General features: G+C 37.7%; 1 protein-coding gene across 4 annotated transcripts in view; it reads left to right on the top strand.

Moving 5' to 3' along the window:
- Window positions 1-14683, top strand: part of LOC105483211 (G protein-coupled receptor 155) — a 50790-nt gene that overhangs the window by 1367 nt on the left and 34740 nt on the right. For 3 of the 4 annotated variants that reach the window (XM_011743940.3, XM_011743941.3, XM_011743943.3), the window contains exons 2-4: window positions 2548-2696; window positions 3702-4198; window positions 12306-12705. In XM_011743940.3, the coding sequence (XP_011742242.2) occupies window positions 3733-4198; window positions 12306-12705 (866 nt within the window). In that variant the 5' untranslated portion in view covers window positions 2548-2696; window positions 3702-3732. The remainder of the gene's footprint in view (window positions 1-2547; window positions 2697-3701; window positions 4199-12305; window positions 12706-14683) is intronic. The other variant, XM_011743942.3, reaches the window with a different exon arrangement.

Here is a 14683-nt window from a genome sequence, read left to right as displayed (position 1 = left end):
AGTAAAACTTTTTAAGTCATTTTGATAATTTTGACTTTACCTTAGCAGGTATTTCTTTTATAATACTGAAAAACACTAAAATAAACCTCATGGGGAGGGCAGATTACTTTTTTTTTTCTTGAGATGGAGTTTTGCTCTGTTGCCCAGGCTGGAAGGCAATGGCAGGATCTCGGCTCACTGCAATCTCTGCCTCCCGGGTTTGAGCGATTCTCCTGCCTCAGCTTCCTGAGTAACTGGGATTACAGGCACCTGCCACCAAGCCCGGCTAATTTTTGTCTTTTTAGTAGAGACAGGGTTTCACCATGCTGGCCAGGCTGGTCTCCAACTCCTGACCTCAGGTGATACGCCCGCCTCGGCCTCCCAAAGTGCTGGGATTACAGGCCTGAGTCTCCACGCCCGACCCCCCCCCACACTTTTTTTTTTTTTTAATTTTTCAACGAATTGAAAGTTAATCCTGGACATTGCTACAACTATTTGACCATCACCCTGAGAAAAATGAAGAGCTCTGCCTTCACTGTTAACCACTTAACGATCAAACCAAATTAAATTCAACTTATCTTAATTGTTCGGTATAAAACAAAAACTGATAAATCCCATCCCTCTTTTTTTAGTTGGTGGATATTTTACCAGGTATGTTTGAAGAACTAACATATTTACTTTTTTATCATTGTTAGTAGTAAGATAACAGTTCCTAATAGCAATTGCTGCCATTTCTTGAAGGCCTACTCTGTGATAAACTGTATATAAAATATTCTATCCACACAATATCTCTCTAAGGAGATCTTTGTTTGAGACAGGGTCTTACTCAGGCTGGAGTGCAGTGGTGTGATCATGGCTCACTGCAGAGACCTCCTAGGCTCAGGTGATCCTCCCACCTCAGCCTCCCAGGTAGCTGGGACAACAGGCATGCATGACTATGCTCAGCTCATTTTTTGTAGAGACTAAGGTTTCACCATGTTGGCCAGGCTGGTCTCAAACTCCTGGGCTCACATAATCCACCTGCCTGGGCCTCCCAAAATGCTGGGATTACAGGTGTGAGCTGCTATGCCTGGTCCCTATAGGGGGGTTTTTACTCTCATTTTACAGTTGAGGAAACAAAAGTTCGGAAAGGCTAAGTACCTTATGAGTTAATAAGCTGTAAAGCCCAGAATCTGTTTGACTCTCCACTGAACTTCAACTAGTTTAGTTAAAACTGTTGGTTAAAGAAATTACTGGAATGCCTTGACATGCTCGTGTGGTACAAGTAAGGGATTGTAAGCAGAATGAGTTGTTAATACTCTAGGCACTTTTGAAAGTGAATAGAAAACTGGACTAATTTATCACTTTCTTCTTTAGCACTGCCTTTCCAAGTACACACTTTCTTAAGGGCTCCAAATGTTTAACACCTGTGTTTAATTGTTTACCAGCTCCTTACTTCAAGTATGGGTATTTGTACCAACCGGTAGCTTTCCCAAGATATAATTTGATGCTTATTTGGTAAACTTCAAGTATGTGAGTATTGTAGGTTTCACATACTATATTGACCACTCCTATCTAATTCTAGTAGAAAAATACTTGTCCTAATCCAGATTAAATATAAGGTTTTTAAATGGTTCAGTTTATACAAGGGTAGCACAGAGAAAATTCCCTTATACCCCTGCCTGGTGTCAGTTGTTGGTGATCTCTGGGCTGTCATCTAAGTCTTTTTAACATGATGTTGATGTTTGAGGACTTAACCTGAGCATTGTAAATTTCCAGAAGCATGAACTTTTTACTTTTTACCTTATATAAGTCTACTTTAGATGGTAAACCCAGAGTAATCACTTAGAAATTGGATATTGTTGGCTGGGTGTGGTGGCTCACACCCGTAATTCCAGCACTTTGGGAGGCTGAGGTGGGTGGATCACCTGAGGTTGGGAGTTTGAGACCAACCTGACCAACATGGAGAAACCCCATCTCTACTAAAAATTCAAAATTAGCCATGCATGGTGGTGCATGCCTGTAATCCCAGCTACTCGGGAAGGTTAAGGCAGGAGAATCGCTTGAACCTGGGAGGCGGAGGTGGAGGTGAGCCACGATCACGCCACTGCACTCCAGCCTGGGCAACGAGCAAAACTCCATCTAAAAAAAAAAGAAAAAGAAATTGGCAATTGTCATCATTTTAATTTCAAGATACTAATAAAAGCCGATTAGCTTTAGAGTTATCCAGACCTCATGTTCATTGTGTTCCTGGCAGCAAGAGGGAGTCTGATAATTATTGTACTATTCGTTTTTTGAATCTGTTCCATGCTTTAGCATTTTCTGAAAACCTCTTTAGAACATTTTACAAAACATTTTGTATTTTTCAACGTTTCATGAACACCTTTAGACACATTTTGTGTTCTTGGTTCTGTTGCTGTAGTGAAAAACTTATACTTTATCATTCAGAAAACAAAAAAATTCTATCCATAAACTAAATAGTGCCTGAAAGAGAACATTGATCCATGAAAGGGTAAAAGGTTTATTTAAGTGTAAGTTATTATAGTTATTCATTAAAAAAATATTTTTTTTCTGTCTCATGTGTGCCAGGTACTGTCCTAGATGTTAAAGACACAACAGTGGGCAAAAACGTGCATAGTCCCTGCTTCCATGACACTTGAGTGAACTGAATGTGCAAAGTCCCTGTGGCACAAAGTCCCTGGGGCCAGTGTGTGTGGCTGGTATAGAAGGAACTAAAGGTATATTGGTGGGATGTCATCATTTTTTTTTTCTCTCTGTCATATTCTACCAAAAGTTACATTTAACTTTCATTAAGTAATTACTCTGTTCCAGATGTGATTTAGATGTGATTTTAAAGACTTCAGTTGAATAATCTCAAGTTTCCATGTGGTAGGTATTACTGTTATTGCCATTTTACAGGTGAAGAAGGTGAGACACAGAAAAGTTAATTCGTTCAGGTTGGGTGCAGTGGCTCATGCTTGTAATCCCAGCACTGTGGGAGGCCAAGGCAGGCAGATCATCTGAGGTCAGGAGTTCAAAACCAGCCTAGGCAACATGGTGAAACCCTGTCTCTACAAAAATACAAAAATTAGCTGGGCATGGTGGCACACGAATCACTTGAACCCAGGAGACAGAGGTTGCACTGAGCTGAGATTGCACCACTGCACTCCAGCCTGGGAGACAGAGCAAGACCCTATCTTTAAAAAAAAAGTTATTGGTTTAAAGTTGATTAGTGGTGCTCTACTATACTCTTCTTCCCATCCTATACTCAAGTATGACCATGGGCCGGAAAGGACTCTGGTCCCTGGGTGACTCCTCAATGCAACCTTAAGAACTTCTGAAATTTCCAGAGAATTTGGATGCATGGGAACATCCAGTGGAGACTCTGTGGTCCCGAGGCCCTTATCCACCAGGCAGAGCTCAACTGATGGAGAGAATCACTGGAGAGAAGCACAGGGCATCACTACGGCTCTAATATTTGCAGATCTTATTTTACTTATGTCTAATACTGAATATAGAACAGCAACATACATATTTTGAGCTGACCTGCCTTTGAGAGTGAAGCGATTATTGTTAGCAACCCACCACTTTTTTTCCATTGTATTTTCCCTGATGGTAGTTGAAGAAAGTATGTATATTTATTTGGCCATTTAATAAGTAAATAAATCTAGGTTTGCCAGTGTATTATTTCAACTAGAATTCTTGTTGATGGCCATACTGAATCTTTCTTCCTTTCTTTCCAGAGAGCTGGTTGGAGTTGGAGGGTGAAAGAAAATGAATTCTTTTTCTAATTTACCTGCAGAGAACTTAACCATTGCAGTCAATATGACCAAGACTTTGCCTACAGCTTTAACGCATGGATTTAATTCCACTAATGACCCACCTTCGATGTCAATTACAAGGCTTTTTCCAGCTTTACTGGAATGCTTTGGCATTGTCCTTTGTGGCTACATAGCAGGAAGGGCCAATGTCATAACATCAACACAGGCCAAAGGCCTGGGCAATTTTGTCTCCAGATTTGCACTTCCAGCTTTATTATTCAAAAACATGGTTGTACTTAATTTTTCCAATGTGGATTGGTCCTTTCTATATAGTATCTTAATTGCCAAAGCTTCTGTATTTTTCATTGTATGTGTATTAACCTTATTGGTTGCCAGTCCTGATAGTCGATTTAGCAAAGCTGGACTATTCCCTATTTTTGCTACACAAAGTAATGACTTTGCATTGGGATACCCTATAGGTAAGTTATTTTTTATTTTTCATGTGTTTAAAAAATTCAGTTTTAATTTAGGCATTTGTTAGTGACAGATTCTTACTCTTACATCTAAGAAGTTTTTCATTTTTTTCTCAAATATGTCTTAGAATGAATCATAGTTTTTCCTAAACTTCAGAGTTTGAGGATCCTTTAAACATCTACCTAAAATAAATGGTCATATTCTAATAACCTTTGTGAACAGTCCTAATTGTATTTTTTTCTTCCCAGTAAGCACATATGAAAGAAGCTTAATTTTTAGAAAGGATTCGATTCTGATTTAAATTATGTTTAAAAAGTAGATTTATGTCTGTATAAAAATAGTTATTATTGTTTATGAAAGGAATTTATTTTTCTTACCGTCTAGAATACGTATTATTTAATATCAGAAATTGTTCTGGGGCCAGATGCGGTGGCTCACACCTATAATCCCAGCACTTTGGGAGGCCGAGGCAGGCAGATCACTTGAGCCTAGGAGTTTGAGACCAGCCTGGGCAACAGGGCGAAACCTCATCTCTATAAAAAATAGCAACAACAATAAAAAATTAGTCAGCTGCGGTGGCACAGGGCTGTAGTCCCAGCTACCCAAGAGGCTGAGGCAGGAGGATTGCTTGAGCCCAGGAGGCAGAGGTTGCAGTGAGTCAATATTATACTACTGCACTCCAGCCTGGGCAACAAAGTGAGACCCTGTCTCAAATTTTTAAAAAAATTGTTTTTGAGCTTGTCATTCAAAATTTTAATGTATTTTAGTTGCAGTTAATTTCTTATTTAAGAACAAAAATGGTGAGAGCTTTTTTACCTTTCTAACTTTTCGTTTTTTATATTTCTAACTCTTTCAGCAGCCTAATTTTATGTTTCTATGCATATATGTTTTCCTAATGAAACAGTAAACATACCAGTTTGGGATATTGACGTATCTTGAAAGGAAACGTTCTATATTTCAGAACACTCTGTCACCAAGAAAATGTATACCTAGTAGCTACTTTTTTATATTTTAAATTAAAGTTATATATACTTTGATCATCTATCAAGTATGAGGACCTGAATATTATCGATATATTCATTCATTTATTCATTCATTCATTCACTAATAAGGAACTGTTTCGTACCAGTGGCTGTGCTAACCATTGGGATTATAGCTGTGAACAAAGTTATTGCACATATTAAATTTACATTGTAATGGGAGAATAATAAAATTAAAATCATGTCAGCTGGTGACAAGGGCCATAAAAATCAAGTCATGTAGAGGGATAGGAATGTGGAGGTGCTATTTGAGGTAGGGTGGTCGATGAAGGCCTCTCTGATGATATGTCTTCTGAGCAGAGACTTGAGCCTATTGAGGGATACAGTTGAAATCTACAATTAACTTTCAAGTTTCTTATCTAGCAGTTTTATCCTCTCCCCTCAAACCCCAACTTATTTCACTACTGGTGCCAAAAAGATTCTATTTAACTATACTTTTCACCTCTGTCTCTACTTTTGACTTTCCTCTATCTTGTTACCAGAAAGAGAGAAACACCTAAGAAGTTAAATAACTGTGAGTAAAGCTGGAGGTTTAAGAGACAGGAAAAACTGGGCTCATAGATAATTGAGCTACAAATAGTCAGAAACTAGATAGGTGTTCCTTTAAGGTTATTGAATTTTAAAAGGAAATAAAGACTTTTGGAAAGAAAACAGCAAGGAGTTAACATGTTTGTCCATTTCCTCAGGAGAATTAATAAGGTACACTTGTCAAGGTATTTGTGGTATAAGGACCTTAGAACTGACTCAGTACCATGGTGTTAAATATCTGATAAATATTGCTATATCTTACTTTAGACATAAACTAGAAGTATGTAGTTTCATACTCCCATAGATTAGTAAGCTGATAATGAAACAGAACTAACATTTGTAACTATATAGTTTACAGAGTACTTTCTTTTTTTTTTTTTTTTTTTTTTTTTTGAGACGGAGTCTCGCTCTGTCGCCCAGGCTGGAGTGCAGTGGCACGATCTCGGCTCACTGCAAGCTCCACCTCCCGGGTTCACGCCATTCTCCTGCCTCAGCCTCCCGAGTAGCTGGGACTACAGGTGCCCACAACCGCGCCCGGCTAATTTTTTGTATTTTTAGTAGAGACGGGGTTTCACCGTGGTCTCGATCTCCTGACCTTGTGATCCGCCCGCCTCGGCCTCCCAAAGCGCTGGGATTACAGGCGTGAGCCACCGCGCCCGGCCAGAGTACTTTCTTATATACTTATCTCATTTGAGTAAGGCAGACATTATTATCCTCATTTTCAAATAAGGAAACAGGCTTACAGAGATGTAATTATTTTATCCCAGGTCATACGACTAGCAGGTGACTGACACCCAAACCTAGGTCTTCTGGTTGCAAATCCTGGGCATTCTCTTATGCCATGCAGTTACATAATGTGCCAGTTCAATTTTCAGAAGACCCAACCAGCCTTGTAATATACTAGTTTCAGAAAAAAATCAAAGGGTTTTTTCCTCTAAAATATTCTGTAAAATGAGTAGCAGTGGAAAAAGACCTATTAGAATAGTTAATCTATTGTCATATTGAGGCAGATTTTCCAAATAAAAAATGTAATCAGCCATTTTATCACTGCTTTTCTTATGTCCCACATTAAATCAGTGAATCTGGTAATAATCATGTTTCTAGCCATGTGCCAGCCCAAATTTCCCTGATGGTGGTTTGTTGATTTCGAGGTATAATTTTTGTTATGTTTTTGTTTTTTTTAATCACAATAATGAAAGCTCTTGTAACATTAAGTTGTAGAAGATAACTTTGCTAAAAACCAATATACTAGAGAAGTGCTTTTCCATATATCTAGACATTGGAAGGTGTGGTATAGAACTATTAGGGGTGAGTATCTGCTGCCTGATAAGGTAACTTATTACTGCTGCTGTGCCCGTCTGCCTTCTGGCCTTGTTCTTGGTGAACACAGAAAGAATACTGTGTCCAAAGAGAAGACCTTTCTTTCTTTTGTTTCCTGGCCTCTCCAAAGTATTCCCACTCTCTTGCTCACAGATAAGCATCGATCATGGGTTATAAGAAATGTCCTTTTTAAGACTGCATTTGTTCGACATCTGTCCAATTTACAGGTAACACAAGAAACGCTGGCAAGGAGAAGACATATAAGTTAATGAATAAAGAAAAAGGATAGTCACGTTTCCTTTCGCTACATACTATGACAACTATAACACTCTATGACATTACATTAAAATGATGTATTTTTACTCCAGTAACAGAATAGTGCATATTGCAACTAAAAAAGAAGGCTGGACATGGTGGCTCATCCCTGTAATCCCAACATTTTGGAAGGCTGAGACGGAGGGATTCCTTAAGTCCAGGAGTTTGAGACCATCCTGGACAACATAGTGAAAACCCTGTCTCTACAACAACAACAGCAAAATGAGCCAGGTGTGGTGGCACAAGCCTGTAGTTCTAGCTACTTGGGAGGCTGAGGCAGGAGGATCTGTTGAGCTTAGGAGTTCAAGGCTGCAGTGAGCTATGATTGCTACTATACTCTAGCCTGGGTGACAGTGAGACCCTGTCTCTAAAAAAATAAAAACAAAAGAAGCTCACTGTGTTTTAGAGCAATTCTTTTCTAAAGTACTTTAAAAAATCCAAGTATGAGAAGAAACTAAGAATCTCCCGTGGCAAAATGTTGATTTCAGCATATCAGAATGGTACCCTGCCTCTGTCATTAAAAGATACTAATAGGGCATAGTTAAGTCCTATAATTTATTCTTCAAACAATGCTGATAGCGTAAGTGCCCTGACTAATCATAATTATGGTCTAGTGTTTGAGCTGTAAACAGAAAGGAAATGAAGCATTTAACTATATGCCATTACATAATAGAATGATCTTGTCTGGGTCTTTGTGTTATATGCTAAGGATTGAAACCCTGCAGGAATCAAAATAGGAAGCACAGTGGGTGGCTAATTTTGTCTCTTAGTTCTTCAAAGCTATATAATAACTCCTCATAATGGGATTCTCCCCGCCCTCCAAGAGCCTTATTTATAAGCATTAATTAATTAGAACTTAAAAGTTGATATAATGATTATAAACCTAATTTTAGTTACTATGCTATACCGTACTGCTTTCGTGTATATTTTTTCCGGTTTGAAAAACCATCTTCAGATTGATAGCAAAAAAAAAAAGCACTGCTAATTTATAGATAAAGATGTGATGTTAATTATGCAAATGAATGGCAGAAGTAGACTGAAATTCCCATGTTGAACCCTATTCTAGTAATTTAACCTGTATTTATTTAATCACAATTTTTTTGTGTGTTCCCTCTAGACTACACTTCTGCCTTTATATGCTTGTTCAGCTGACTTAAAATACCTGAATAGTAACCTGCTTTATAAATATTCATAACGTGTAAAATGTAAAAAAAGATACAAAATTTCAGTTAGATTTATTGTACAACATGGTGATGATGGTTAATAACAACGGATTCTTGAAAATCGCTGAGAGTAGATTTTGTGTTCTCATCAGAAAAAATGATAAATATGAGATTATGCATATTTTTAATTAGCTTGATTTAGCCATTCTATAACGTATACATATTTTAAAACATTATGTACATTATAAATATATATAATTTATATTTGTCAATTAAAAACAAATGTTTTTAAAAGTAAAAATAAAGTTTAAAAATGGATTCATTGACAACAATTCGATGTAAAGAGCTGTGTATTAGAAAATACATGTTTACTACATCTGAAATTTTGGCGTTCATTGATATGTTCATACAATTCAGCAAGTATTTTCAGATTTTCTCAAGCATTATGCCAGGGACTGTAGGCTATTAAAATGATGCTTTCAGGGAACTTAGAATTTATTGAGGTGGCACTACTATGAAACAAAGTGCTACAGAATATCAGAGAAGGGGAGATTAATGACATAGGTTGAAGACTTGATGGAAAGTGTAGTGCCAGAGACAGGCCTTAAGTAGTAGGTGAGATTTAGGTTAAAAAAGGAGATAGTGAGAAGTTAGGGGGTGATGGTATGAACAGCATAAAGAACTAGTAATTATGAATGTGGTGGTTGTCTGGTATAATTGTTATTAAACTGGCTGATGGAGTCTTTGCGTTAAGGATGGAATGGATAAGTAAGGGGCCAGTTGTGGAGACTGGACTGTGAATGTTAAAAGAAAGGTTTTTTTGTTTTTTGGGTTTTTTTCGAGATGGAGTCTCACTCTGTTGCCCAGGTTGTAGTGCCATGGTGCAGTCTTGGCTCACTGCAACCTCCGCCTCCCAGGTTCAAGCAATTATCCTGCCCCAGCCTCCCAAGTAGCTGGGACAATGGGCATGTGCCACCACACCCAGCTAATTTTTGTATTTTTAGTAGAGACAGGGTTTCACCATGTTGGCCAGGCTCATCTTGAACTCCTGACCTCGTGATCCGCCTGCCTCGGCCTCCCAAAGTGCTGGGATTACAGGCATGAACCACCACACCAGGCAAAAGAAAGGTTTTGTAGCTGTTCCTGTGGGCAGTGAGAACCGTGAGAAAATCTTACCTTTTGAAAGTTTAGATTTAGATGGTACTATTAGCAGTGAATAAAATGGATGAAGAAGGTGGTTGAGAAAATCCAAGAGAATGTTGGCTGGTAAACACATGAAGTAATCTAATTTTGAGATTTTTAACTAATGATTATAGTAGCAATCAAGAGGAGAAAATCCTTCCAAAGAAGAAGGAAAGTATGTGGTGAATGGCCAAATATAAAAACTGTTGCTTAAATTTGCACTGAGTTCTTAAAACAATGTAAAGTTCATTATGTGGTGGTGATTAAATGCTAGTGTGCCAGGAAAGTAAATTTCTGGAAAAAGGCATTAATATAAGGGGCTTTGAGTAGATCATAGAACTGTATAGCTGTGTTGTCAAACGAAAACATGTTATGCATCTTATTGTGGCTGGTTAGGAAAAATTCTGATACTCAGATGAAAACATAAGACTTTTCCAAAATATATGCTCTATTATAAAAACTGAGTGGTAGACAGGTCTGAACATCTTTCTCTTGAGATAAAATATCTCAAGAGAATCAGAAATATAGTTATCTAAAAATAGTTATCAAAAGTGCTGCTTTTTGTTTAAAAGATGAAGTCTATGAAACCTGAAAGAAAACCACTAACTTACATAACCAGCATATCTAATTTGGAAATCAGTGGAAAGAACTTACACAATTTTATGTAATCAAATATTTTTTAGCCACTGCTTCATTTTGGAGATATTACAGATCTTGAATTTACTTAGCTGAGAAAATCGGGATTGAATCTGTTAAATAAGTTTTAGCTTTTAAGAAAAACGTGACCTTCTAAAGGTTATATAATCTAGTTATATAACTTTAATGGGACATGTGCATGACATTAACTGAACTTACATATCCTGAGTAAGTAAACAAGTGTATTTTCCTGCCTATGTCACTTTATCTTAGTGTAAATTGAGAAACCTAATCTTTTACATGTTTTCACATGGTTGCTTCTTTCCTTGTGAGCGATTGTGGCTGTTCTTTTTTATCTTTCTCAACTTCAAATCAATTATAAATCAGCCTTTGTTTGCATTAGATTGTATAATTTCAGGACCCATTGCCAAAAATGGCTGGAGACCAGTTTGTTTACTAAAAGGCCCTAAGTTGCTCTAATGAACTCAAGATTAGGTCACCAACCCTCACGTCTACCAAGAAACTGCTAGAAGTCTGATCCCACTCACTCACCTCCCTCATGAGATTAAAAAACGCATCTTACGCAGTGGTTAGGTCCTAAAGTCATCTTGTATACTCAAACTGTTGAAAATGCTCACCAAATACAGCACACATACTTCGTCTATATTGTACCATTTTTCATAAGTGTAACACAGCCAGATTTTTTTAGCCAGCATTGTTTTTCAATGAACAGCAGTTGAAATAATTTGTTTGCACTTGGAAACATGCTATGCGGGGGGCAGGGTGGGGGGGAATGAAGCTTTTGTTTTCCCAAGAGGGTATGGTTGAATTTGTGTTAATTAAATGTGCATTGATGTGACTCTACTGTATTTCCCTCCCAAACATTGTAAGATCCACCTTTCTATCTCTACTCCTTAAGTATCTCCACTGGTCTTCTTTGAAGGTATTCTTTCCTTTTCATTCCTCTCAAATGGAGATTGTTTATTTTCCCATTGCCACATAAGCAATGGAAGGTAGGACTGGCATCCTCACAGCTACTGTGGACCACTGCTGGACTATCCCTTTGCTCTGTTGTTAAAAACTACTTTGAAGTTCATGCTTTCTGGCTAGACCACTCATCCTGTCTGCTGTTAACCTGCTGACCTCATTCTGGGCATTCCCCCTCATTCACCTTTATCCCAAGTTTTGTCATTATCTTGTGAACTACCATGAAATTCTCTGCCCCGTCATTTCCTTGACCTCCTCATCTCCAGTGATGTTTTCCTTTAGTCCATTTCAGCCACTAAGTCCCATAGCCACATCCTGGACCTTGTCATCTGGAAAATATTTAACTGAGTAGCTCATTACCTGTTTTACTCTGAACTCCTGCACTTCCAACTGCCCCTAATTCCTAGAGGCCTCCAAACATCTCCCGTCTTCATTTCTTTTCTTACACAGCGTGGCCTGCGTCACATCCGTGCTCCTTTTTAGTTCCTTAAATAACTCCTACTCTCTCCTCAACCCTCTGTGATCTGACTTCTGTCTCTTACCACTCCAGTAAAACTGCTCTCTCCATGGATACCAATAAATGCATTTTTGCTATTACTACTTAAATGTTTAGTTTGTCCCTAGATTTTTACTCTGAATTGTTTCTTCTAAAAATTCTACAATTCTGCCCATTTTTGGAGACTTATTTTAACCCTTAGATGGTTAAAAATTAGGTTTAAAAATAATGTGTAAACTTGGTTATCATTTTATAAGCTATATGATATTTATTACATTTTTCTTTTTTCAGATTTATTACTAAAATGTACTTTTCCAAAATGGCTATTTGGGTCATTTTGAAAATTTCAGATTTATCATTGCTATAAAGTAGAGAAAATGTTATATACATAACATATCTGTATTTCTGTGGTCATCATTTAGAAATCAATATTCTTGTTTTGCAGTTGAAGCTTTATATCAAACTACATACCCAGAATATCTCCAGTACATTTATTTGGTGGCACCAATATCTCTTATGATGTTAAACCCTATAGGGTTTATCTTCTGTGAAATCCAAAAGTGGAAAGACACTCAAAATGCTTCTCAAAATAAAGTAAAAATTGTGGGACTTGGACTCCTGCGTGTATTACAGAACCCAATAGTATTTATGGTCTTCATTGGCATCGCCTTCAATTTTATTCTTGATCGAAAGGTACCTGTATATGTCGAAAATTTTCTTGATGGACTTGGAAATTCTTTTTCTGGATCAGCCCTATTTTACCTTGGTCTCACGATGGTGGGAAAAATAAAGAGACTGAAGAAGTCAGCATTTGTTGTACTAATTCTTCTCATCACAGCTAAACTGTAAGTATCACTTATTTAACTTTAGAATTGTACTTTTTGAAAGCCGTATTTAGCCAATTCGTCAGCAGTATGTCTGCAACCATTTTCCCCTTTGACCATTAATAACCCCTCCCTGTAGAATAGTTGTGAGATAAAGGAAAATGTGATGTTGGTGTATTCAGGAAAGTCATTTCCTTATTCCTTGTAGCTTATTCTTTCCATTTTACTGTCAGAGGGTAAAGATGATGGGTTTCCCTTCAGCTTTTATGTAAAGTTTACTCAGTATCTCCTCATGTCCCAGTTTGACAGTATTTTGAAATAAATTTTGCAGCATTTCTGACTTTTCCCAATCCATAAAGATCCTAAAGACAAAAGCATCTTAGTAATAACCAGAACAATAATTTCTAATACAAACTTTTTTTCATGAATTTGGGAAAAGCATTTTGTAGTTCTGAGGTTGGCCAAACTTTCTAAATATAGCTAAGTCAATATGAATGATTATTATCAGCCATATGATCCTGGCTTGCCAAATGAAAAGTGCTCACCAACTTCTTTGTTGTTGTTGTTCTTGTTGTTCTTGTTGTTTTTGTTTGAAACAGAGTCTCGCTCTGTCACCCAGGCTGGAGTGCAGTGGCGTGATCTTGGCTCACTGCAATCTCCGCCTCCCAGGTTCAAGCAGTTCTCTTCCCTCAGCCTCCCAAGTAGCTGGGATTACAGGTGCCTGCCACCACAACTGGCTGATTTTTGTATTTTGAGTAGAGATGGGATTTCACCGTGTTGGCCAGGCTGGTCTCAAACTGCTGACCTCAGGTGATCTGTCCACCTCGGCCTCCCAAAGTGCTGGGATTACAGGCATGAGCCACTGTGCCCAGCCTCAACTTCTTAGTTAATAGTTCTTCAGCTTACTTGGTCCATTAGCCATGGAGTTGTACTTGATGGTGCAGGTGACATAATTTTACTGCAAGATTATCCCAAAGTACTTGAGGTATACTTAACTATGGCATTCCCCTCATGTATAGACAGTTATATTCATGAGACCAGTGCAACATAACCTGATATTTTTATTTTCATAATAATAATGAATATAAGTACTGAAAATTATTTATGGCGATGTTATGCTCTTCAGAAACAAAGTATTAGTATTGCCAAAGTAATAAGTATAGTTTTAACAATAATGGTATTATCAACTTTTGCTTATCAGTAAAATTTAAATATTCTAATTTTAAAGATTTTCGGGGGGTCTTTGATACTTATTAGATATTTAAGTTTTTTAATTAAGAAAATACAGATAAAAGTAGTTCTTTACTCCATCCCAGAGTGCCTTGCTAGGTGCTGCCGTGAAAATGTTACCAATCTTGGTCTTGCTGATTTTAAAGGAGAGCCCCATTTGCTCAGCTACTGTGGATTTGCAGTTTCTATGGAATCCTGAAGGATTTGTTTAATAATTGGCTCTTCAACAGGTCTGCATTTCACTAGTTTTCTGCTCCATCTCAGTTGTTTTAGTTCCTTTGCTAATTTTTTTTTTTTTTTTTTTTTTGTATTTACAAAGATGAAGAGCTACTTGAAGATACCTATTTTTCTACAGGATTTTAGAATCTTTTTTTTTTTTTTTTTTTTTTTTGAGCTGGAGTCTTGCTCTGCCACCCAGGCTGGAGTACAATGGCGTGATCTCAGCTCACTGCAACCTCCACCTCCCGGGTTCAAGTGATTCTCCAGCCTCAGCTTCCCGAGTAGCTGGGATTACAGGCACGTACGACCATGCCCGGCTAATTTTTTGTATCTTTAGTAGAGACGGGGTTTCACCATACTGGCCAGGCTGGTCTTGAACTCCTGACCTCATGATCCACCTGCCTTGGCCTCCCAAAGTGCTGGGAATACAGGCTTGAGCCACCACGCCCGGCAGTATTTTAGAATCTTATTAAGCAATGTTATTATTAACTGAACCATTTCAACCCCTAATCATGATAAAGTTCAGCTTTTTTTTTTTTTCAAAAAAGGA

This window comes from Macaca nemestrina, chromosome 11, assembly GCF_043159975.1.
Source record: "Macaca nemestrina isolate mMacNem1 chromosome 11, mMacNem.hap1, whole genome shotgun sequence".
In the NCBI taxonomy this organism is placed as follows: Eukaryota; Metazoa; Chordata; class Mammalia; order Primates; family Cercopithecidae; genus Macaca; species Macaca nemestrina.
This window is presented reverse-complemented; position numbering and strand designations above follow the sequence as displayed.